Below are 25,052 nucleotides of genomic sequence, written 5' to 3' on the forward strand. Positions count from 1 at the left end.
CAACACAGGGCGTAAGGCAGGAACAATCCTTTCTATGAAAAACGTTAATTTCTGTGCGTGTCCAAACTTTTGACTTGTGGGACCGCGCGTTGTTTTTGACTATTTTTACATTACATTATCAGTAAAAAATAATAGTCCACAGCAAAGAAGGAGAGTGCAGTCAATGAAATCAGTTTTATGAATATGACAAAAATATTTGAAACTGGCGCCTAAACTCACGGATTTCTCCAGATTCCAACATCTAAAATTAGGGGATGTTAACCTAAATCTCAGCAAAGATGCCAGGCACACGAAAAAGAGCCGCACATGCAGAACGCCATGTCCGGTTCAAGAAAACAAAAAGGCCGTTGTCGCTCTTTAAGAGGCGGGACAGGAAGTAGAATCATTGCCTCTATCCCTCGGCCAACCAATCAGAATTTGCAAAGCGTCCTAAGCTGACGTCACGCCGGTGAGCTGCCGGCAGCGTTGAAGTACAAAACTGAAGCTGCCGTCCCTGTAACGTTTACCTTCGGGGACCTTCATCCTTCTGATATCCCTTTACCCACTCAATTCCCTACAAAAAAAGTAAAAAAAAAAAAAACCAAGTCAACATGGCCTTCGATGTGCGGAGGTGAGTAAGCGTGCTTCCCGTGCACACTGTGAATGGGGCCGAAACTGGCGGGTCAGTGGTCATTAGCAGTAGTGGAGGGGAGCCCACGGCTGAGCATCCGTTCACGTGAAACGTATCTTCAGAATTTGTAAAGGTTTGGCTTTAGCGATCTTGACAACAGAAAAATGTGATTTTTAATCAGGGTGTGAAATAGTGAAGGGGGCGTGTTTTAAGCAGGACACCGTCGATTCGCCTGCAGGAAAAGTTAATTCAGTGTGGGCAGCCGATGCACTGCCACTTTCTAGGTGGGTTTGGGACTTTTGGCTGGGCAGGCAGGAGCTGGCCTTTCTGGCACAGCCCATCAGTTTTGCGCTGCCCTTGTTGTTTAGTTTTCCATCGTCTTTGTGGTGCACACGGTATCAAGGTTGACATTTGGTGTTGAATGGGACTGTAGGAGCCACATTCATTTATTGATATGCAGCTGCAGAGTCAGTCACCTTTCAGGTAGTCTACTGCTTTATGGGCTTCTGATGAGCACAGCTCTTAATTAACCGCATCTTGATAACTGCAGGGTTGGTGGTGGTATCCATGGTGCTGTCCCTTAGAACTGCAGCGCTTTTCCCCCTTTTTTCCAAAGACAGACATCTTGCTGATTGATTCACGTGCTTTATTATCTGATTGAAAGTGGCCAGAAAGGAATTGGGCTCAGTTTCGAAGCTGACCAGCAAGGTTTGGGAATACAAATGCTGAAATCCAATGTTGTATTTTTGTCAGTGTTGCTGAATTTGTATTCACACTCGTTTTCATAGTAACAGAATGGTAACCCATACAGCACAGATCTTACAGTATACTGTGTACTGTATATATATAATATATGTATGTATGTGGCGATTCTAAATTGTCCCTAGTGTGTGCGCCCCCTGCGGTGGGCTGGTGCCCTGCCCGGGGTTTGTTTCCTGCCTTGCGCCCTGTGTTGGCTGGGATTGGCTCCAGCAGGCGCCCGTGACCCTGTAGTTAGGACATAGCGGGTTGGATGATGGATGGATGGATGACTTTAACAGTTGTGTTGGTCATAGGAAGCAATCCGGCGGTGAATGTGCTTTAGCTGTTTTGTCGTGGCTGGTGCTACGGACTGTTTCTAAAGATGAGGGTTTGTGCTTTGGTCAGTGAAACCATAAAGGTGCTTACAGCTTGTGTCCGAATTGTCTGGAGTTCTGTAATATGGCAAGGATTTCCTGCAGTTTGTGTTAATGTAGATTTCATCAGCTGTTCTTGATATGGTCAAAATACTATCCTGATGTTAATGTTCTGTGTTGAAATGGCCCAGCTTGGCTTAACGTTTTCTTGATATAACCACAATTGGAAGCTTTAAGACCCTAATTTTAAAAAAATGTAGTGCGTTCTTTTTCAATTCTGTTTATGTGCTGCATGTATTCACTATGGTGGAATATTTTGGACAAAACTAAACAAATATGCAATGAAATGTGACAATAAATAAAATTAAAAGTAAGTATAAATAATTCATTGTGTTATGAAGTACATTTTTGTTGCTTATTTCTGTATGCCATGTCATTTTCAAACCCACTTAATCCAGACCAGGGTCATGTGACAGGGTTGGAGCCTATCCCAGCCAGCATAGGGCACAAGGCAGTAACAAACCTTGGACAAGGTGCCAGTCCATCGCAGGGCGAACACATGGCAAATGCACACCAGGGCCAGTGTAGCATTGCCAGTTCAACTTACTTTGATGTTCATACAAGTATACAAACTCATCGACAACGGGTCCATGGCTGTCTTCCTTATCTTGTAAAAGACTCACAATCTGTGTGTTTACGTGCATGGGTATAATCAGGTTAAGGTGAATAACCCAGTTTAGACAGAAAACTCTGAGGCTGAGGATCTGCGCTGGTATCCCGAAGGTTGCCGGTTCGAATCCCCATCACTGCCAAAAGAGATCCTACTCTGCTGGGCCCTTAACCTGTAATTGCTCCAGGGGTGCTCGCTGTGCAATGGCTGACCCTGCGCTCTGACCCCACGGGGTATGCGAAAGAAATTGTGTAAGGCGAAATTAAAGAACAAAAAAAAAAAAAACTGGATTCTTAATAATTAAGTCTCCTCGTGGGAATGAGAAAACAAGCAGGATGCCTGAGATCATTTTCTTGTGTTTTATAAATATGTTTAGTCAAATTGAAGGTTTATTTATAGGTTTCTGTTATCGGATTGCAGGTACCAAGTTCTTTTCTGCTTGGCTATGTGAGCGAGCCCTGCAAAGGACTGGCATGTCGATACGTGTGCTTCTTGCCTTATGTCAGTGCTGCTGTAATAATAATAATAATGCGGGTGTCTTTACTTCAGTAAGCTACGCATTAGGCTATTTGTTACTTTAAAAAGTAATCCGACTACTTAACGTGTGTTACTCTGCAGCTCTTGAGAATGTGTTGCTGAGTTTAGCTCTGCACGTTCTGCTCATCAACATAAATTTTGCGTTTTCTGAACTATTGAGACGGATTATTTAAGCTGGGAGAAGAAATGATGTGCTCGCCTGAATGGTTTCCTCTGGAAATGTATTTTCTGAAGGATTCTTCTACCCGTGGCTGCTGAAAGAGAGTGTGAAGCAAATACGTGTGCAGGCTGACAGAGTACAACAGACAGGTGTGGATACAAAATCCTCAACAGTGACCCGGTTAAGGCAGAGGTGGGCAAAGTCATTCCTGGAGGGCTGCAGTGGTTGCAGGTTTTAGTTCCAACCCAATTGCTTAATTAGAAAACAATTGTTGCCAATGATTTAATTTCATGGTTTTTTAAGTGCTTTAGCTCTGTTACTACAACAACATTTATTTCTATAGCACATTTTCATACAAACAGTAGCTCAAAGTGCTTTACATAATAAAGAATAGAAAAATAAAAGACACAATAAGAAAACAAAATAAATCAACATTAATTATCATCGAATAAGAGTAAGGTCCGATGGCTTTAAAACAAAAAAAAACTCCAGACGGCTGGAGAAAAAAATAAAATCTGTAGGAATTCAGACCATGAGACCACCTGACCAGTCCCCTCTGGACATTCTACCTAACATCAATGAAACAGTCCTCTTTGGATTTAGAGTTCTCACAGAAGGGCTTGATGGTGATGGTCATGTAGACTTCTGGCTTTTAATCCATCCATCATTATTGGAGCATCATGAAGCTTTGAGTAGGTGAAGAAACCGGAAAAAGAAACAGAAGAGAGAGTAGGGGTCAGTACGGATTTTAGAGCCACCATGAATAGTTATTATGATGAAATTGAACATACAGAGTATCAGGATTAAGTTAAAGTGAAGTTATAAAAAGGCCATGTTAAAGTAATGTGTTTTCAGCCGTGTTTTAAACTGCTCTACTGTATCAGCCTGGCGAATTCCTATTGGCAGGCTATTCCAGATTTTAGGTGCATAGCAGCAGAAGGCCGCCTTCCCGCCTCACCACTTCTTTTAAGTTTAGCTTTTGGAATTCTAAGGAGACACTCATTTGAGGATCTAAGGTTACGATTTGGAATATAAGGTGTCAGACATTCCGATATATAAGATGGGGCGAGATTATTCAAGGCTTTATAAACCATAAGCAGAATTTTAAAGTCAGTCCTGAATGACACAGGTAACCAGTGTAGTGACATTAAAACTGGAGAAATGTGTTCGGATTTTCTTTTCCTAGTTAGGATTCTAACAGCTGCATTCTGCACTCGTTACAAACGATTTATATCTTTTTTGGGTGGTCCTGAGAGGAGTGCGTTACAGTAATCTAGTCGACTGAAAACAAGCGTGTGAACTAATTTCTCTGCATCTTTCATTGAGATAAGAGGTCTAACTTTAGCTATGTTTCTTAAGTGAAAAAATTCTGTCCTAGTGATTAATTGCGATTTAAAATTCAGATTACAGTCAACAATTACCCCTAAGCTTTTTACCTCCGTCTTGACTTTTAATCCTAATGTATCCAGTTTATTTCTAATAGCCTCATTGTATCCATTATTGCCAATCACTAAGATTTCAGTTTTCTCTTTATTTAACTTGAGAAAGTTACTATTCATCCATTCTGAGATACCAGTCAGACATTGTGTTAGTGAATCGAGAGAGTCGGGGTCATCAGGTGCTATTGATAAGTACAGCTGTGTGTCATCAGCATAGCTGTGGTAGCTCACGTTGTAAGCTGAGATAATCTGACCTAACGGAAGCATGTAGATTGAGAAGAGCAGCGGACCCAGGATAGAGCCTTGTGGAACACCATATCGGATATCCTGTGTCTTCGAGTTGTATATACCACAACTAACGAAGAATTTTCTCCCTGTCAGGTAGGATTCAAACCAATTTATTATGTCAAGTTATGTCAAGTCATTTTCCTTTTGTAAGGATATCATCCAAATTTGAAGGCTAAAATGGATGAGTAGATCTCAGTCCTTCAGTTTTTTCGCTTCCCTTTCCTTCCAAGTGTTCAATTAAACCAAACAGTGCACAATAAATCCACACGGGTGTAAATGGAAACAAGCTAAATGGAGAACTGCTGGCTTCTTTTGTCATTTGCATCTTTTTGCTAACAATTAAAAAAATGAGAATACAGCTGTTTAAGAGTAAAATAAGCAACAAGGGTTCAAAATCTTAACGAGCGAGACAATGAAAATGAAGCAGAAGTGTTACTTATAGCAATAGGTGCTTCTTATTAAGCAATTGGGTTGGAACAAAAACCCGCCCACCAGGAACGACATTGCCCACCCCTGGGTTAAGGCTTTACATGCCCACATAATCGGGTTATTCACGGAGAAATCTACCTCAGTGGCCAATAACTCGATTTCTGCAATTCGAATGAGGGTTAGATTTCTGAGAATAATTGGGTTTTTTTATTGAAGAGCATATAAACTCGCTGTATGACAGACTCGTCATCAAATTCCAGGATATTCTGCTCCATTTTGGAGGATTTGTGTCATCCAGTAATTTTATACTTATGTATGAAATCCATTTGCAGTTGTTCAGTGAAAATGCCAGTATAAAATAAAGCCCAGTTGAGAATAAAGAGTGTTTTGAAAATTAGTGGATGGCTTATCGTTGGCCTTTTCTAGACATGGAAGATATTTGATAAGGCATTTATTAAATGTACTTATTTTTAATATTCATCTTTTGTTTTCTTTTACCAGTAGCCTGGTTATAGTGAACTAAAACAGAAATGATAGTTGCATTAGCAAACAACAGATCCTTCTGTAAATCTACAGTTAATACGGACCACTTGCCATTTGCCAGTCCTTTGACAAATAGATTGCAGACCAGGATTCAAATAGGAAGCAGGATTTCAGTTTAGCTGTGTACACAAGATTAGGGAGGCCTGCCCAGGTACGCCTTTTATGTGGAAATACTGATGAATTTTATAGTAAGGTGACTACTTTTGTTTGGTTTTTGACAAATCCACACCTTGTAATTGGATTTTATATTAATCCCAGTGGACACAGTGGTATGCTGTTCTGTTTCCAGTTTAGTTTGCTCAAGTTATTTGAGTTTTGTTTGTTGCTTATATGTGATTTCAGGCTTAATATTGAGCGTAAGTTTTATAAACGTAGTTCTCATACAGTGCTATGTAAAAGTTTGGGCACCCCTGATAAAAATCACGGTATCAATTTATAACTCGCTAAGCTTTTGAGGCAGCAACTTCATTTTAATGTATGTTATACCTGATGGAAACCGCACCATTTCAGTAGTGATATATATTTCTTGGACCAACAGAACTAATTTCATGTGCATCTAAATAAAAATAGGCATGTGCATAAATTTGCTTCAAATCAATCCATACATTTTCAATGCTGTTCCGGTCCGGGGACTAGGATGGCCATTCTAGAATGCTGAACGTGTGTCTCTGCAGGAATTCCTTGGTAGATTTTGAACGGTGCTCTGGATCATTGTCTACATTTCTCTAATGGCACATTGCTGTGATCTTCTCATAGGAATGACAGAGCAAATTATCATGCAACCTCAGAGTGGGGCCTAAACTTTTACATAGCGCCGGAAAAAGAGAAATGTTTTAAATAGAAATTCCCCTGACAGAAATCAAAATTACACACTTGCAGGTGTTTTTAAGTTGTAAAGCATTCTGTGGTAACTTCACTTATACGAACTTTGAGCACAAGGGAATCCTTCACAAAATTTGTTTTAATGTTTCGATAGATAGATACTTTATTAATCCCAAGGGGAAATTCACATAATCCAGTAGCAGTATACTGATACAAAGAAACAATATTAAATTAAATAGTAATAAAAATGAAAAGAATTAAAATAAAATTAACGTTCGCATTTACTCCCCCGGGTGGAATTGAAGAGTCGCATAGTGTGGGGGAGGAACGATCTCCTCAGTCTGTCAGTGGAGCAGGACGATGACAAAAGTCTGTCACTGAAGCTACTCCTCTGTCTGGAGATGATCCTGTTAAGTGGATGCAGTGGATTCTTCATGATTGACAGGAGTTTGCTTAATGCCCGTCGCTCTGCCACAGATGTTAAACTGTCCAACTTTACTCCTACAATAGAGCCTGCCTTCTTAACAAGTTTGTCCAGGCGTGAGGCGTCTTTCATCTTTATGCTGCCACCCCAGCACACCACCGCGTAGAAGAGGGCACTCGCCACAACCGTCTGGTAGAACATCTGCAGCATCTTACTGCAGATGTTGAAGGATGCCAACCTTCTCAGAAAGTATAGTCTGCTCTGAGCTTTCTTGCATAGAGCATCAGTATTGGCAAAGTTTCTTACCCTACTGTAGTTTGTTTGGGTGATGGCCGAGAGAAATTTTTAGTCTTTATGTTTTTGTGGATAACAGACATAAGAGAATTTCTGATAGAACATGACCAAATGGCGACGAACACTGGACAACAAATGTCCATGAAATAATCTTCACCCGCCTCTACTCCTCATTCATTGGTCTAGTCCTGTCATCAGTTCAAAAGAGTGACCCTGTGTGAAGGGTCTTTCTGTTTTTGGACTACTTTCATTTTCCAGGGTTATTTATTTATTTAACAATCTTCTTTTTTTGGCTGCTCCTTTCAGGGGTTGCCACAGCTGGTCATCTTTTTCCGTCTCCTCCTGTCCTCGTCATCTTGCTCTGTCACATCCACTGCATGCATGTCCTGTCTCACCACATCCATAAACCTTCTCTTAGGCCTTCCTCTTCCCTGGCAGCTCTATCCTTAGCACCCTTCTCCCAATATACCCCTCATCTCTCCTCTGCACATGTCCAAACCAACACAATCTCACCTCTCTGACTTTGTCTCCCAACCTGAGCCGACCCTCTAATGCCCTCATTTCTAATCCTGTCCATCCTCTTCACATCCAGTGCAAGTCTTAGCATCTTTAACTCTGCCACCCCCAGCTCTGTCTCCTGTGCCACCGTCTCCAGCCCATATAACATAGCTGGTCTCACTACCGTCCTGTAGACCTTCCCTTTGGGAGTGGTCTCCACTAGACTATCTCGTATACTCCGGTGTGGGGATGGATATTTGAGGCGAAAACTACAAGACAAGACAATAAATGTTTATATTTTTATATTATGTACAACAACAAATTAACCATCAACAACAAATCAAATTAATAATATATTGAACAATTTATAAAAGTAAAGTTGAATAAATCGGACTCTGCAACTGCATGAATAAAAGGTAAAGTACCACTTCCAGTTAGCATAAATAGTTGATGGAAATCTACATTTTGTACCTAATACTTGTATGCAAAATTTGGTTGACCAAAGTGAAAGTGTATTCAGGTTATCGTGTTTACACACTAATGGCAGTAGGGGGCGCTAGTGCTCCCTTGAACCCTCAGGTACAACTCCAGACACCGGGTAAAAGTCCAATACTTTTTATTTTGTTCTTCAGTGCACCAAGCACCTTCCACACTACTCATATATTAAACTATGTAATTCACAATCCCAATAACCACAATACTCTCCGACAATAAACTCTCCTCCTCGCCCAGACACTTTGCTCCTCTACCTCCCAGCTCAGCTCAGTGTCTGGACTGAGGCACCTTCCTTTTATAGCCCCTGACCAGGAGATGTTCCTGTCCCAGCAGTCCACAGTTCCTTATTCCTTCCGGGTCAGGGCAATCAGTCTTTTACTTCACCCCGGGAGCACGCCATTCCTTCCTGTCACGTGACCGTGACGTACTCCCGGGTCATAAGGCACAACAGAGCCCACAAGTCCCCCACAGCGACTCCTGGTGGTCCCCAAGGTATCCAGCAGGGCTGTGTATAAACACTACAGAGTCCATAAGGCCCTGCTGGACCTCGGGGCACGATCCTGCTGTCGGGAGAGCTCCTCCTGTCGGCCTGGGGATGCGGACCGGCCTGGGAAGCTGGCAGTCCTCCACAACACACACAGACAGACACATAGACATAATTCCAAAAATGGTATTTTCAGATTCGGGGAGGTGTAAAACATGGGGATTCATCGAAATTTCGAAATCAAAATTTTGGACGATTGCAATACTTTCCCTACGAGAAAGTAAGTCAGACTCCGGGAGGTCTAAAATGTCGAGATTCATCAAAATCTCGAGGTCGAATTTTTCAACGATTACAATACTTTCCCTGTACTGCGTATATGAGAAAGTAACAATAGCATGCACTTTTCTTGTTGTGAGCATACGACTGGATGACTTAATTTGTGGATTATGCAGTACAAGTAGTGAGAGATTTTTTTTCATGGATGTTTTTAATATTGTTTGCTGTTGTCCAGCATTGGTTACTATTGGGTCCTGTTCTGTCAGAAACTTGGTCTTTTTCTCAGTGGAAACATCAGATTAATTTTTTCTCTATGCCAACACTACAAGCTAGGTGGGGTGAGCAACATATAAAAGTAACTTTTTTTGTGTGTGGAGTATTCCTTTAACACATTTTATTGTTCCTTTTCAAACATATGGGGTTTAGCAAGTGAAAATGTGAAGGTGGGGTATGAAAGAAGAGATCCTTCTAGTCCAACATGCAAAACCTGTTGTACAGCCTGAAACAGATTCTCAAATTACACCATGGAGCTTCACTTACACTTGGCAATTTCAGTACCCCAAGTGTTTTGTATGTTTGTTCTGTAGAAAACTAGGCACCATTGGTTGGAAGAGGGCGTTTTATAGATAAAGTATACTGATGGAGTCAAAATTTCTACAGGAAACTTTAAATTGATTTACGCCTTTTTGGCCTCCCTTTCTTGGTAAGATGTGAGTGTGTGTATCAGGAAGTGAACCCATGAATATAATAACTCAAAAATGAAAGCACTAAATCTGAGTGTTCGACCTGTAAAATGCTAGAAGCCCGTTGGTTTTTGATCAACACTTTTAGTACATTGTGTTCTACCGAGATAACCGTAGGTATTTCGTTTTTCAGGGTAAATATATTGTAGCTATGGGATACAATTTTTAAATTCTTGTTTTCTTCTCCTTCTTCTTTCAGTTGCTCCCATTAGGGTTTGCCACAGCAGATCATCTTCTCCCATATCTTTCCGTCCTCGTCATCTTGCTCTGTCACACCCATCATCTGCATGTCCCCTCTCACCACATCCATAAACTTCCTCTTAAGACCTTCCTCTTCTCCTCTTACCTGGCTGCTCTATCCTTAGCACCCTTCTCCTAATATAGCCCTCATCTCTTCTCTGCCCACGTCCAAACCAACGTCATCTCGCCTCTCTGACTTTCTGTCTCCCAACCATCCAACCTGAGCTGACCCTCTAATGTCCTCATTTCTAATCTTGTCCATCCTCGTCACACCCAATGCAAATCTCAGCATCTTTAAGTCTGTCACCTCCATCTCTGTCTTCTGCTTTCTGGTCAGTGCCATAACTCACAAATGCAATCAACACGTTTTATTATGCCTTTCTCATTACTTGTCACAGAAGACTGTCATCATTTTTATAAGATTAAGTTCTGGTAGGTGAGACCTACACTGTGTTTGCAAAATAAAATAAAAGTAATTCATATGTTGTTCCTTAGCAAATTACTCTCAGATCTGTGTCAAAAGTGTCCTTATGCATTGCCTTGTAATTGTATATAAGTTAAGTCTTTTTATTTTAAAAATAGGTTTTTCTTTTTTCCTCTTTTTTTTTTTTTTTTTGAAGGTACATTGGTGACAATCAAAATTCTTTGAATGTTGTTTTCTTTTTATCTTTCAGTATTTTTTTTAAATTTCTGGAGCAGATGATAATCTCGCTTATTAGAACACTAGAAAGATTCAGATTTGAACAGGCCATTCAGCCCAACAAAGCTCACCAGTCCTGCCCACTTAATTAATATAACATCAAGTGGCGTTTCACAGATCCCTAAAGTGCTGCTCTCTAACACACTCCTCGGTTCACTTATTCCAGGTGTCTGTCGCTGTCTGTGTAAAGACAAACTTTCTCATGTTTGTGTGAAATTTCCCCTTAACAAGTTTCCAGCTGTGTCCCCGTGTTCTTGATGAACTCATTTCGAAGGTCACCGTTTTGATCCACTGGACCGATTCCCTTCATCATTTTCACTTCACTCAGGTCTCCTCTTCATCTTCTTTAAGTTAAGCTGAAAAGACTCGACTGTTTTAATCTTTCCTCATAACTCATCCCCGGTAGTCTTGGACTCAGCCTAGTCGCTCTCCTCTGGGCTTTATCTAACACTGCTTTGTCCTTTTTTGTAGACTGGAGACCAAAACTGCACACAGGTGAGGCCTAATTAGTGTGAGCAGAACCTCCTGTGACTTGTACTGCACATATCAAGGCGCTATATAACCTGACATTCTGCTAGCCTTCTTAATGGCTTGTCTGTCAGTTGATAGTATTGAGTCCACTACGACTCCTAAATCCTTCTCGTAAGGCAGATTCTCGATTTTCAGACCTCCCATTGTATTTTCAAAGCTCACATACTTCCTACGTGCAACACTTTACATCTATTTACATACAATTTCATCATCCACAAATCTGCCCCAAGCCTATATGCTGTCCAAGCCCCTCTGTGATGATTCATTGGATACTCGATTATCTGCCAATCCACCTAACTTGGTATCATCTGCAAACTTGTATTCATTTATACCTATTAAAAATAGCAGCGACCTCCTAGCACTGACCTCTTGCTGGATGCCACTGTTAACATCAGCCAATTCTAATAAGACTTCATGCACCATCACCCTCTGCTTCCCATGTTTTTCCCAATTTTGCACCCATGTATGCACTACACCCTGGACTCCCACCTCTTTTAGTTTGACACCCAACCTCTAATGTGGCACCTTATCAAATGATTTCGGATAGTCCTGATAAATAATATCATATACTTCACTCTGGTCGTATCCTGTTGTTGCTTCCTCATAGAATTCCAGCCTGTTGGTAAAACACAACCTCCCTCACTTGAACCCATGCTGAATGTTCAGTAACACTCCTGTCCTTGCCATTTGTTGCTCAATCTTTTCCTTAATAATTCCTTCCATAAATTTACCTCTGATGCATGAGAATGTGCAAACTCCACACACACACACAATGTACCAGCGAGGGATTAAAACCCAACATGCCAGATCTATGAGGCTGAAGCACCAGTGCGCCATCTTCAAAATGCATAAAATAAATAAAACACTAAGTAACGTTCAGTGAATACAGTAATTGTTGCGTTGTAAAACACAATGCAGTATGTACTGTGAATGAGTTTGAATTATCAATAAGTTGTAAGTTGATTGGATCCACTTTGGATTTAGAATACACAGTTAAATACTCAGCTGCATGTAATGTTAGTTAAAATGCATTGTTTGTCTCCAGGCTTCCTTCTGTACTGTGCCAGCTGTGCAGCTACCACCTGCCGCACCGCCTCCTACGTTGAAATGATGACAATAAATGGTCATGTCTAAAAATGTTAAAGTAATACTATCTGGGAATGGGGATGAGGAAAATAAACCTAGAGTCTTCACAGAAGAGTATGAGATGCTGTAAGGTTGAGCAAAAACGCCAGCAGCTTTAACTGAAATATTGTATTCTTAAATAGAGGGTCTTCAGGCTTGATTTTAAAGTTAAGGCCATTTAAATGTCTACTATATAATAGAACACTAAGGTTTCTGTGTGTCCAGTCCCTCTAAGCAGTCTGATTGGTCAGTTTGGCTTTGGAAATCCAACGAAAGAAAGTGCCACTGTGAGACACATGAGGAAGAGCGAAGGCATACGAGGCACACAGAGAGAGTCACCTCCTAAAATAGCAAGAATAAAACTGGACAGGAGGCAACAAAAATGACAAGAGTCTGAGAAGCAGTCTTTACGGGAAGACGCTCGAGAAAGGGGGCGCCCATGAAGAGACATTCACACACATGCTGTGCTAGAGGTACAAGTAGGGCAAGAGGTGGCAAATCTTTTTTAAATGATTCAATTACAGTACCTGTCTTCGACTCGTATCATAGCTAGTACAGCAGTGCCTCGTAATTCAAACTTAATTCATTTCAGGAGACTGTTTGAACTCTGAATTTCAAAGTCCGATCTGTTTTTCCTATTAGAAATAATGGAAAGTGAATTAATCCATTCCCAGATACTAAACAATACACATTTTGATAAACTTAAACAGCAAATACACATAATTTAATGTAAAACTAACACAATTAAATGCCTTAAATATCTGTATATGTAAAATCCAGCGTCTGTCTGTCTGTGTGTCCACTTTTCACAAGAGAACTACTTAATGGATTTAGATCAGATTTTTTTCTATAATTTGCTTGAAGATTCCGATTGATTTTGCGACCTCTCTCATTGTGCTCAGTATCATAGTTCGCTTGCTCTAGCGATTTATTTGCGCAAATCCGAGAGAGACGCAGTGGGCCGAGGAGAGGGGGGCAGGGCGTATCTTACATCCGCTTAGCTAGCAAACGAGAGAACTACTTAGCGGATTTAGATAAGGCTTTTTTCTAGAATTTGCTAGAACATTCCGGTTGATTTTGCGACTTCTGTCATCTCGCTAAGTATCATAATTTGCTAGCAGGAGTAATATATTTGCGCTAATCCGAGGGAGAAGCTGTGGGCTGAGGGGAGGGGGAAGCATGACGTCAGGAGTGGGGATCTGGGTAGAGCTCTCCTCACTCATGTGCCAGCCTCCCTTCGAGTCGCTGTACCTCTGGCCAAGTTTTGGAGTGTACCTTGGCTCCACTAAGCTAACGATACCTGTTTGTTTATTGATTTTTAAAGTTTGTTCTGTTTCACTACTATGTGGGTGGAGCCGCAGGGGACAGCTAGTAATAAATAAATAACATAATATAATAATAATAATAATGAAAACAAACAGAGCAATTGAAAAGGACCACCTTAAGCTGTTATCTGCATCAGGTCCAAAAGCCAGTGCCTGTCATTGTATGGTGGTGTGTTAATGCCCATGGAATCTGTGACGGCACCATTAATGCAGTAAGGGTGGAGACATGGTGGGTGGGGGTCCCCCCATGGAGTCCCGATCGTGTAGAAGCAATAAAGGGGACAGCCCCCATGAAGACCCAGTTGTGCTGAAGCATGCAGTTTTGGCTTCACAAAACAGATGGTTTTGCACTACTACAATAGCAAGTGTCTGTGGATGTTATTTCCAGTACCGAAAATCCAGAAATGCTGGTTACTGTACCATTTTTGAAATTGGGTTTTTCACTACTTTTCCAGTACCAGCATACCTTGTAGCCCTACCATCCAGATGCCATGATGTCCCTGTATTTTCCAGCAGGACAATGCCCAAGCACATTTGGGCTAGGTTACAACTGCATGACTATGTAGGCCGAGACTGTGTGTACGTGATTGGCAGTCTTGACTTGTGTGACTTAACTGCACTTTACTAACTTGTGTCTTCAGTGCCGAAACGCTTATAAATGTTATTAGAAGAGATGGAGATGTGAAATCATGGCAAACGCTTAACCGTCCCAACTTTATTTTGGAGCCATCATCAGATATGCCATGAGTGTATATTAAAAAAAAATAAATTAACTTGATGAGGTCCATCATCAAATAATATTTTCTAGTGTTTTCATTATATTACAGGCTGGGTAGGATTGGCAGGCCTTGCTGGGCTGAATGGCCTGTTGTTGCCAAAATTTGTCTAATGCTCTAATACTCTAAAGCGGTTGGTACAATTATTAAATTTGTAGTTACCTCTCTTGTGAAACTTCAGAAATTGTTGCCAAATTAAATGTGCTTCTTAAACAGAAGAAGACCTTTTCAGACTTTTCATGAAAGTGGGACAGGATCAATATTTGCGAACAGTATAAAGCTTTCTGTGAGTTCTCCTGTTTGAACAAGCTGAGCTGACATGGACTTTTTTTCTCCTCGCCTCTCTTGACACTTCATTTTCAGGATGTGTTAATTCGAGTCTTTCTGTTATTCTGGATGGAAAGTGCAAACGGATTGTGTTTGGAATACAAAGTTAATGCGTGTTGCTGATGTCTGTTATGTGAACTGTTGGCCTACAAAATACAAATACAAAAAGTCAAAAACATTTCAGTTTGATTTCTTTATTGATGTGAATAGTAGTGAGAGGTCAAACAAAATGACGCCTTTAATTGGCTGACTAAAGAGATTACAACATGGAAGCTTTCCAGGCAACTCGGGGCCCCTTCTTCAGGCGAGATGTAATCTTTTAATAATGTAAATTCATTCGTAAGCCAAAATTATGTATTATTGTTTTATAAGCCTTAAGAAAATGCAGGACACTATTTCTAATTTATGTTCTGTTAATCGTAATCCACAGGGCCCTCCATAATTTTTGGGACAAACACACATTTTTCCTTGACTTGCCCCTCTCCTCCACAGTTTAAACATTACAAATCATTTTGATTAAAGTGCACATTGCAAGCTTTCATTTAAGGGGATGTGCAGACATTTTGGTCACACAATACTTTTTCTACATGGTCCCCTCATTTCAGGGTACCATAATGTTGAGACACAGCAATGGCAGGTCTGCTAAAGCCATGGTCACATTTAAGACTTTGTCACATGTCCCTAACATGCAATGACTGCTTGAATTCTGCGATTCATAGACATCACCAGGTGCTGAGGGTCTTCTCTGGTGATGCTCTACCAAGCCTCTAATGCAGCCATCTTCAGCTCCTGCTTGTTTTGGGCGGCTTGTCCCCGTATGTTTTCTATTCAGCATATGGAAGGTCTGCCCAACTGGGTTTAAATGAGGTGACTGGCTTGGCCGTTTAAGAATTTTCCATTTTTTAGCTTTGCTAAACTCCTGTGTCGCCTCAGCAGTGTATTTGGATCATCATCTTATTGTTGGATGAAGTGCCGTCTCAGTTTGTAGGCATTGTCTTGAGCAGATCAGATGTTTCTGTACATCTCAGAATTCATTGTGTCACTACCATCAGCAGTTCCATTAAAAGAGAAGTGTATCATGACCTGTTGCAGCCTTACATGCCCAAGCCATAACACCCCCACCACCATGTTTAACCGATGAGGTGGTCTGCTTTGGATCTTTGGCAATTCCTTTTGGTCTCCACACCTTGCTCTTGTCAAGTTCATCTTTGTCTCGTCTGTCCACAAGAACTTTCCCCAGAATTCTGCAGGCTCTTTGAAGTCCTTTTCCACAAACTGTAATCTGGCCGTCCTGTTTTTGTGGTGTGCATCTTGCAGTGTGTCCCCCTGTGTTTCTGTTCATGAAGTCTTCTGGTGATTATCGTCTCTGACACACTCACACATCTGCCCCCTGTGGACTGTTTCTGGTCTGTTGGACAGGCATTGAGGGCTTCTTCTTGACCACAGTGAGGATTCATCTGTCATCAGCTGTAGTGGTCTTCCTTGGCCTACCAGTCCCTTTGTGGTTACTGAACTCACCAGTGTGTTCTTTCTTCTTCACGATATTCCCGGCAGTTGATTTTGATCATTCTAAGGTTTTACCGATGTCTCCATTAATTTTATTCTTGCTCTTCAGCCTCTTAATGGCTTCTTTGACTTTCATTGGCACAGCTCAATGGCAACTACGGACTCAAAAAGGTAGAAGCAAGCTGAAGTACCCTATGAAGCCACAAAACTCACCTGAGGAATCACAAACAACTGGGACGCCAATTGTCTAAACATTACGGTGCCCTGAAATTGGGGGTCCATGTAGAAAAGTGTTGTGTGAGTGAAATGTCTGCAGATACCTTTAAATGAAAGTCTGTAATGTGCACTTTAATTGCAACTGAAATGTTTGATTTGTAATTTTTAACTGTGGAGCAGGGGGTGAAATCAAGGAGGAAATGTGTCTTTTTCTGAAACTTTATGGAGGGCACTGTACTAATGAGCAATATTTATAAATTGAAAGCTACACTGACAATTGCTGAATCAAAAGTGTCGAATTACCAGCTGGTGACGATTACAAAAGCATCGAGTCTGCATGACGCGGCCCTGAACCTGGTGAAAGGTGTCACTGTTATGAGTCACTGACCCTTGTCCAAATTACCACACAATGAGTGATGACTGATGAGCGTCAGACTTGAAAGTCAGGTCTGTCAGGTCTACCATTATGTGATTGAACATATTGTAGTTCATCAGGGTAATCTAGGGAGATTTTTTTAATGTGGTATTAATTTGCATTTTTCATTGTAAGTAAAAATTGGCTGATCTGAAATATTTACTTAACAATGTCTTGTACCAGAAGTTTTGGTAGTGCATGACCTGCGAATTAGCTACTCCAGATATTACAATTTGTATTTAACAGGTGATCTGAAAATAATTAAACCTAACAGTGGATAGATAGAACTTTATTTGTCCTCAGGGGGATATTTGGCTTTTTACAGAAGTTCTTTTAATAAATAAATATTAGGGGGTTTTGCCTCCTGCTCGCTTCATTCACAAACCCCCGGAGCACTGGCCACTTAGTGGTTCTGCCGCTCACTTATGGAGATGTGGATGTACAAGTTAAACAGATTTTTATTGTCATGGGAAATGTTACATATGCATAATAGAACTATTTTACATTACAGTGAGTAATTAACCACTAGGCTGACCCGCCTTTTAAGGCGACCGACTTTTAAGTTGACCACTTCTTAAGGCAATTCAATATGTAGATCAATTTGCTATTTTATACAAACTCATTAATTAGCAGACTATACTTTCTGAGAAGGTTGGCATCCTTCAACATCTGCAGTAAGATGCTGCAGATGTTCTACCAGACGGTTGTGGCGAGTGCCCTCTTCTACGCGGTGGTGTGCTGGGGTGGCAGCATAAAGATGAAAGACGCCTCACGCCTGGACAAACTTGTTAAGAAGGCAGGCTCCATTGTAGGATTAAAGTTGGACAGTTTAACATCTGTGGCAGAGCGACGGGCATTAAGCAAACTCCTGTCAATCATGAATAATCCACTGCATCCACTTAACAGGATCATCTCCAGACAGAGGAGTAGCTTCAGTGACAGACTTTTGTCACCGTCCTGCTCCACTGACAGACTGAGGAGATCGTTCCTCCCCCACACTATGCGACGCTTCAATTCCACCCGGGGGAGTAAATCGAACATTAATTTTATTTTAATTCTTTTCATTTTTATTACTATTTAATTTAATATTGTTTCTTTGTATCAGTATACTGCTGCTGGATTATGTGAATTTCCCCTTGGGATTAATAAAGTATCTATCTATCTATCTAATTTGGTTATATTGCATTTGAGCGGTATTACTTTAATACTCGTTTGTTATTTTTGTGATGAAATTTAAACTTTTTTTCTATATTGAGGTCATCCTTTTGAACCCCCCTGATATTTACTACGCGGTGTGGCATTTGTACTCCATCAACATTAATTATTTCCAGAGACATAATTTTGTCTATTTTTCCAGCGCATCGCGCACAAAAGCAAGGGAATGATGGGAGCACCAGAACTCTGCTCACATCATGTCGCTTCGTACCGCAAGCTGCAAGTAGTAAGTCTGTGATAAGCAGAATACCGCTACGCTTTCCACTCCTGGGACGGAAGGACAATCCCGACCGCTTTTATATAGTAAGACAGAAGAAGATATCGCACAGTCTGGAGTAGAAAATCATCTTTTACCTGGAAAAACGAAACTACAAATCCCATCGTGCATTGCAAAATGGACGGGGTGTGTGTGAAACTCAGCGCCTGCGTAGCACTCACGGGACGGAAGGACAATCCCGACCGCTTTTATATAGAAGGATATTAAAAAATAGTAAAACTTAATATTTTGAAAGTAAATTATGTTTCATGTTGCGTTATTCGTTGCAAAATACAATTTTGTTCTGTTTGGATTTGAAATTAACACGCAAATACTTTTTAAACTCACGCTTTTACCTCAGTAAAAACTATTTTTTTAATTAACTTTTCGTCAATATTGCATTGAATTTTGTTTCCGTGTTTGGACTTTCATCGTGACAACACAGCATATAACTGCCTGTGAGTGAATATCATTTCTTTCTCTCTAATAAATAAACAGACTTTTTCGATTGTTTGTCTCTGTGATTTGTTAATTGTCTTTGCAAAAGCTATTCTAATGGGAAACTGTAAATGTTTTAATACGAATGGCATATCGAGATCTCCTTTGGTGTCTAATGTTATCACTGGAAGATGTACTGCATTTCCTTTCTTGGATAGACCCTTCTTTCAACAGTAATTCGGCCGATGGAAGACTGGATTCAGGGTTTTTTTTCTATAATTTGCTTGAACATTGCGGTTGATTTTGCGACTTCTCTCATTGTGCCAAGTATCATAGTTCACTTACAGGAGTGATTTATTTGTGCGAATCCAAGAGAGCAGTTGTATACCAAGGGGAGGGGGAAGCGTGACGTCAGGAGTGGGGAGCTGGGCAGGGCCCTTCTCATTCACTCGCCGACCTCCGTTCGACTCGGTCTACCTCTCTTCACGTTTTGGAGTGTAACTTGCCTCCGCTTAGGTAGTGATACCTGTTTGTTTATTGATTTTTAAAGTTTGTCCTGTTTCACTACTACACGAGCGGACCCATGGGGGACAGCTAGTTTAAAATTAAATCTGTAACACAAAATGTGTAGAAAGTAAGAGCCTGAATACTTTAATATTTCTCACTGTTTTTCATTTTTATCTACTATTTATATCTCTCTATTACATAAAAAAATCTTGAGACTAGACAAGACTATTTCCAAGAGATTTTTTCAAGTCTCATGAGACGAGACGTGACAAGACTTTTGCCATGAGATTTTATCAAGTCTCGTCATCCTCTCAACCATATTCAACCACGCCCACTGTCCTCTCACCTCTCATTCATGTGAATGTTTTTGTCAGGCACACTTACTGTGCTCTCAGCTCTTACATATTTTAACGTTTTCCTCACTTGAACTTCCCAATTAAAGAAGACCTATTATGTCCAAATCTTATTGAAGAATTTCATCACGTTATTAACAGAAGAAATGAGTACACTGGTAATCCTAGCACCAAGAAACGAGGAAGTCGATCAAATTAACGGCAAAAATGTTGATCGGTTTCACATCAAATTGGTTAAATGCATTCAAAAATGTCAAACTGTTACACGGCAAATTGGTTAAATGCATCTAAAAATGTTGAAACGGTTACACAGCGGATTGGTTAAATGCATATCAATAGACTATGCTGAAACAGTTGGTGGTGATCGTGCGGAAGATGAAAACATCAACTTAAAACATCCCAAAGAATATCTACAGCCGTTAACACCATCTGCTCTTACAACATACAAATTACTATAGAAAGAAGGACCTATCCAAGAAAGGCAATGTAGGACATCTTCCGCGGATAACATCAGACACCAAAGGAGATCTTGATATGCCATTCGTATTAAAGTGTTAACAGTTTCCCATTAGAATAGCTTTTGCAAAGACAATTAACAAATCTCAGAGCCAAACATTCGAAAAAGTCATTTTATTTAATAGAGAGAGAGAAACGAAATTCAATCATGGGCAGTTAGTTATAGGTCGCATTGATGCATATGTAACAATTCCCATGAAAATAAAAATTTGTTTAAATTTTACATCCACATTCTCACATGCGAGTGGCAGAACCGCATAGAGGCCAGCGCGTAGCGCTGTAAGCGAACTATGATACTTAGCACAATGAGAGAAGTCGCAAAATCAACCGGAATGTTCAATCAAATTATAGAAAAAAAAACCCTGAATCCAGTCTTCCACCAGCCGAAATACTGTTGAAAGAAGGATCTATCCAAGAAAAGTAATGTAGGACAGCTTCCGCCAATAACATTAGACACCAAAGGAGATCTTGATATGCCATTTGTATTAAAACTTTTACTGTTTCCCGTTAGAATAGCTTTTGCAAAGACAATTAACGAATTTCGGAGCCAAACATTCGAAAAAGTAGGATTATTTATTAGAGAGATAGAGACGATATTCACTCACAGGCAGTTATACGTTGTGTTGTCACGATGAAAGGAAGCAAAATACAATGCGATATTAATGAAATGTTAATTCAAAAAATAGTTTTTACAGTAAAAGCATGAGTTTAAAAAGTATTTGCGTGTTAATTTCAAATCCAAACAGAACGAAATTGTATAATGCAAAGAATAACGCAACTTGAAGCATAATTTACTTTCAAATTATTACATTTTACTATTTTGTATATGGTTAATTACTCGCTGTAATGTAAAATGGTTCTATTATGCATATGTAACATTTCTCATGACAATAAAATCTGTTTAACTTGTACATCCGCATCCCCACAAGTGAGCGGCAGAACCGCTAAGTGGCCAGCGCTCTGGGGGTTGGCGAGCCGTTGTTAATAATTTTATGATTCTGTTATTTTAACTTGGCAGGAGTTAAATGTGGTTTTGCAGCCGCATACAAATTTTCTTCAAAAATTTCTTCATACATCTGCAGCAATGAAGTAGCAACATCTTTCCGAGTGCCAATCTTTTTCTCTTGTCGTTCGCTGTTACTGTCTGCGTCTCCTTCACCAGCTGACATCTCGACCAGTTATTTCTCATGTGTTTGTTATGCTTGCGCTGTCCTTTAAACTGTCATATGCCGTATACTTCATATTGGCTTCAATTTCGCCACCCTGCTGTAAACAGCTGATTGATGGATGGCCATCCTTCCAACAGGTTCTTCCATCTCAGCAGAGGACTCCTGAAGCTGTTAGAGTGACCGTTAGGTTTAATCAGGGCAATGAGACGGTGTAATGAGCAGGATCCAAGCAGGGGAAGGCCGCGTAATAAATATGAACTAATTGACAGGTGGTTAGAGTTTATGTTTTCAAAACTCAACCTTTTCACTCATCCATGCTGCACCACTGCACCGGCATTTTCAGAAGTTTGTGATGCTAGAGAGCGTTTTCAAAAGTCTCTGTTTTCGTGTGTTAAAAAGGCCAGGGTAGTGTGGGTGAAAGGCAAAATGGGAGACTAATATCTGCGTATTGCTACTAAAAATGCACTAGTGTTGACGTAACCTAAGCCTGGGAACTTTTTTTGCAAGATGTTTCATAAGTTTTCTGTCACACTTTAATCTTTAGAAAATGTTAATGTATTTTTAATGTGGATATATCTGTTATTTTCCTTCAACACGCTGTAGAACTTGTACTTGTTTCCAGAATGGAATGTTCCTGATTTTCAACAGTTTTCAATATAACTTTAAAAGGCTTGAAATAGAACACTTGCAGTGATTCTTATGAAATATTGTCCTTCTGGATAAAAGTAGTAAAGTTATCCAAAATAAATGTGAGAAGAGAACATAAAAAAGGAGAAATCCTTGGCAGAGGATGAATCTTTCCGCCTTTTGCTTTTTATCAAAAGTTGGCTTCTGAATCAGTAATATTCCAAAAAAAACAGCCAAATGTTGTACTACTTGGTCAAGGTCCCCACTAATATAAACCCAATGCTGTAAATTATTATTGATTTCTGATAACTGCATGATTTTAGGCAGTAGCATAATAATTCAAAGCGAATGCTCGGCTTTAGCAGACTATTGATAATTATATGATCAAATGTCGCGTGATAAATCCCAAGTGTTCTCAATCTGTTTCCTTGGCTGTCCACCTTCAGGAATAGACATGTTTTTAAGTACCATCATTTATTCTTAAATTGTTAAGTACTGAAGCCATGAGAGGCCGATACTGCAATAATTTTTGGGGTGCCAACCCGGCTGTCCTCGTTTACCAATGCGCGATGGCGTTAAACAAAAGGGCTGCACCATAACACTCAGGCTAGTTCAGTCAACACAATCAAAGCACTTCGGTCGATGAACCAGAAATGCTGCCTCCTCCTGGGTGGTCTCGTTTTATGGCCCAGGGGCCGGAAGGGGCAGGTTCATTTGCCCTCACTGGGTGGTTTCTCTGCACCGGGGAGGAAGAAGAAGACAAGACAGTTAGCAGCAACACCCCCTGGTAGCCCACGCCTGGGATGAACTTGGAGGGTGACCCACTGATGTGCACGCGTGACACACAAAATTAAAAGTGATATTTCTTTAAAACAAACTCCTCACCTCTGTTTTAATCATTTGAGTGTGCGTCTGTTTGTTAATTTTCTATATGTATGCCAAGTGATTTTTAATTTGCTGCTGTAAAAACATTAGTGTGATTTGATATGGAATAAAAGAAGGCCTTTCAATACTCTTAATTTGCAAAACATATGCAGTTACTGTATTTTGGAATTCAGATGAAAAGTATGAGAAAAGTAACTCATAAGTTGTGTTGTTCTGCAAGACTGGGCAAATGTGCTATGCTCACTGGCAACCTGGTTTGTTATATGAATTTGAAATATCTGCCACTCTCTGTTAAATATGTTCTGTAATGATATTTAATTCTATTCATTTTATTTCAGCGAGCCATGGTGGTGCATTAGGTTAGCACTGCTGCCTCACAGGTCCCATTTTTGGCCGCAATAATCAATCCATCATAGTTGGTAGACACTTCTCTAGCCCTCGGGGGCACTTAAAAGACCATAGCACCATTATAATCCACCTAAAAATGGTTCAGTTCCTCTCTCCACTTTGACTTCGATGCAAATTCAGAATGAAGGTGCCATAGAGCAGGGGTCGGCTACAGGTTTTCTTCTAACCCTTTTTTTTATTTTTAATGAGTGCCCTGTAGGTGCTGCTAATTAACTTCTTGTGAATTCATTGTAATTGAATTGCTTTTTAAGGATTTGTTCCTCTGAATTTCTTCATTTCTTTCCTTAAATGGCACCCAAAACAGAACTGAAATGTGAAGTGAGGGAGCCAACAGAAGACCAACTAAGTCAGGGCCTCAAACTCCAACAAGTTTTACTGCAACCAGCTGATTAATTAGGCACAGAGTCTTGTTAATCAAACCCGTTCTTTAATTCCATGGCTTGTTGCTGCTGTCGTGATGCATTAACAGACATTTCTGAAATGGTTGATTTTCTCTTTTCTAAGAGCACTGGTAAAATGTTTTGGGGACCTGAGCAGATCAACGTTCATGAGACCTTCATCTTTCTTTATTTTCAGACCAGTAACGGCACAATAACGTGCAGTGAATACACTTGACTTGTAGTTTTCATCCTCTTTCTCTGTATGTTTACCATTCGATTGCTCAGAGGTTGATGTGCTTGCTGCTTATGTGTGTGTGTATTTATATATAAATGTATATCTGTGTGTGTGTGTGTGTGTGTGTATATATATATATGTGGTTGATACGAGGCGCTCTCACTCCCTCGAACCCCTGTCCACGACTCCAAACACCAGGTAAAAGTCCAACAGTTGACTTTATTTAATCGCCACAGTGCACAAAGCACACTCTCCACCACAATCTATATATATAATTCACTAAGGCAAGACAACCATGAAAAGCACGCCGGAAGAGGCGTGGATTCACTAAGCCGCCGACAAGTGAGACACCTATGGCGCACGCAGGAAGGAGCCACGCCCACCAACTCCAAGACCATTGGATATGGCGACAACTTCAGGGCCACGCCCACCAAGTCGGACGCGAGGACACAGAAAAAGTGGCGTCATTTATATTCGTCTCTCGTGGAGGCCACATGCGGTGCAGGTCAGGTTAATGCCATATTCATGTCATGCACCTCCGAGCTACGTTGACTGTTCATAGAGGCATGTTTCTCGCGGAGGTGAATCGCCATATGCAGCGTATGAAACGGTTTGCGAGGGGTATCTCATGGGATCTTTAAAACAATCATTTATAACTGAGGTTAAAACACAATGAAGTAAGCAGTCTACGAGTTTTCGGTTACAACGCATGACCGCTTGCACCATAGCAAACTGTTTTACACGCTACATACAGCAATACGCATCCGCGACAAACATGCGTCTTCTTAGATGCTCCTGCGGGAACACGGAAGACATTTTCCTGCCCACCAACACTCCTTTTTCACCGGCCCGCGTCTACCCTCGCTCTCTATGCATTCACACTGCCTACCCATGTGCCCGGACGCAAAAACTCACCGACCACCCAGTTAGCCCCTTTCGTCTGTGCTAGGAGTCCACATGCACGTTTCGACACCAACCGCGTCCACCATGAAAAACCATGCGAAAGGAACAACGAAGCCCCGCCCAGAAACTCTACCCCTCCTCCCACGTGCTCAGGAACGCACCTCAGACCACT

General features: G+C 40.7%; 1 protein-coding gene across 1 annotated transcript in view; it reads left to right on the forward strand.

The window, feature by feature from the left end:
• The first annotated feature begins 411 nt into the window (after nucleotides 1-411).
• Nucleotides 412-25,052, forward strand: part of ergic1 (endoplasmic reticulum-golgi intermediate compartment 1) — a 161,907-nt gene continuing 137,266 nt past the window's right edge. Inside the window, exon 1 of the mRNA XM_039773814.1 lies at nucleotides 412-610. Coding sequence (XP_039629748.1) covers nucleotides 591-610 — 20 coding nt within the window. The 5' untranslated portion in view covers nucleotides 412-590. The remainder of the gene's footprint in view (nucleotides 611-25,052) is intronic.

The sequence above is a fragment of the Polypterus senegalus genome, chromosome 13 (assembly GCF_016835505.1).
Source record: "Polypterus senegalus isolate Bchr_013 chromosome 13, ASM1683550v1, whole genome shotgun sequence".
Taxonomy (NCBI): domain Eukaryota; kingdom Metazoa; phylum Chordata; class Cladistia; order Polypteriformes; family Polypteridae; genus Polypterus; species Polypterus senegalus.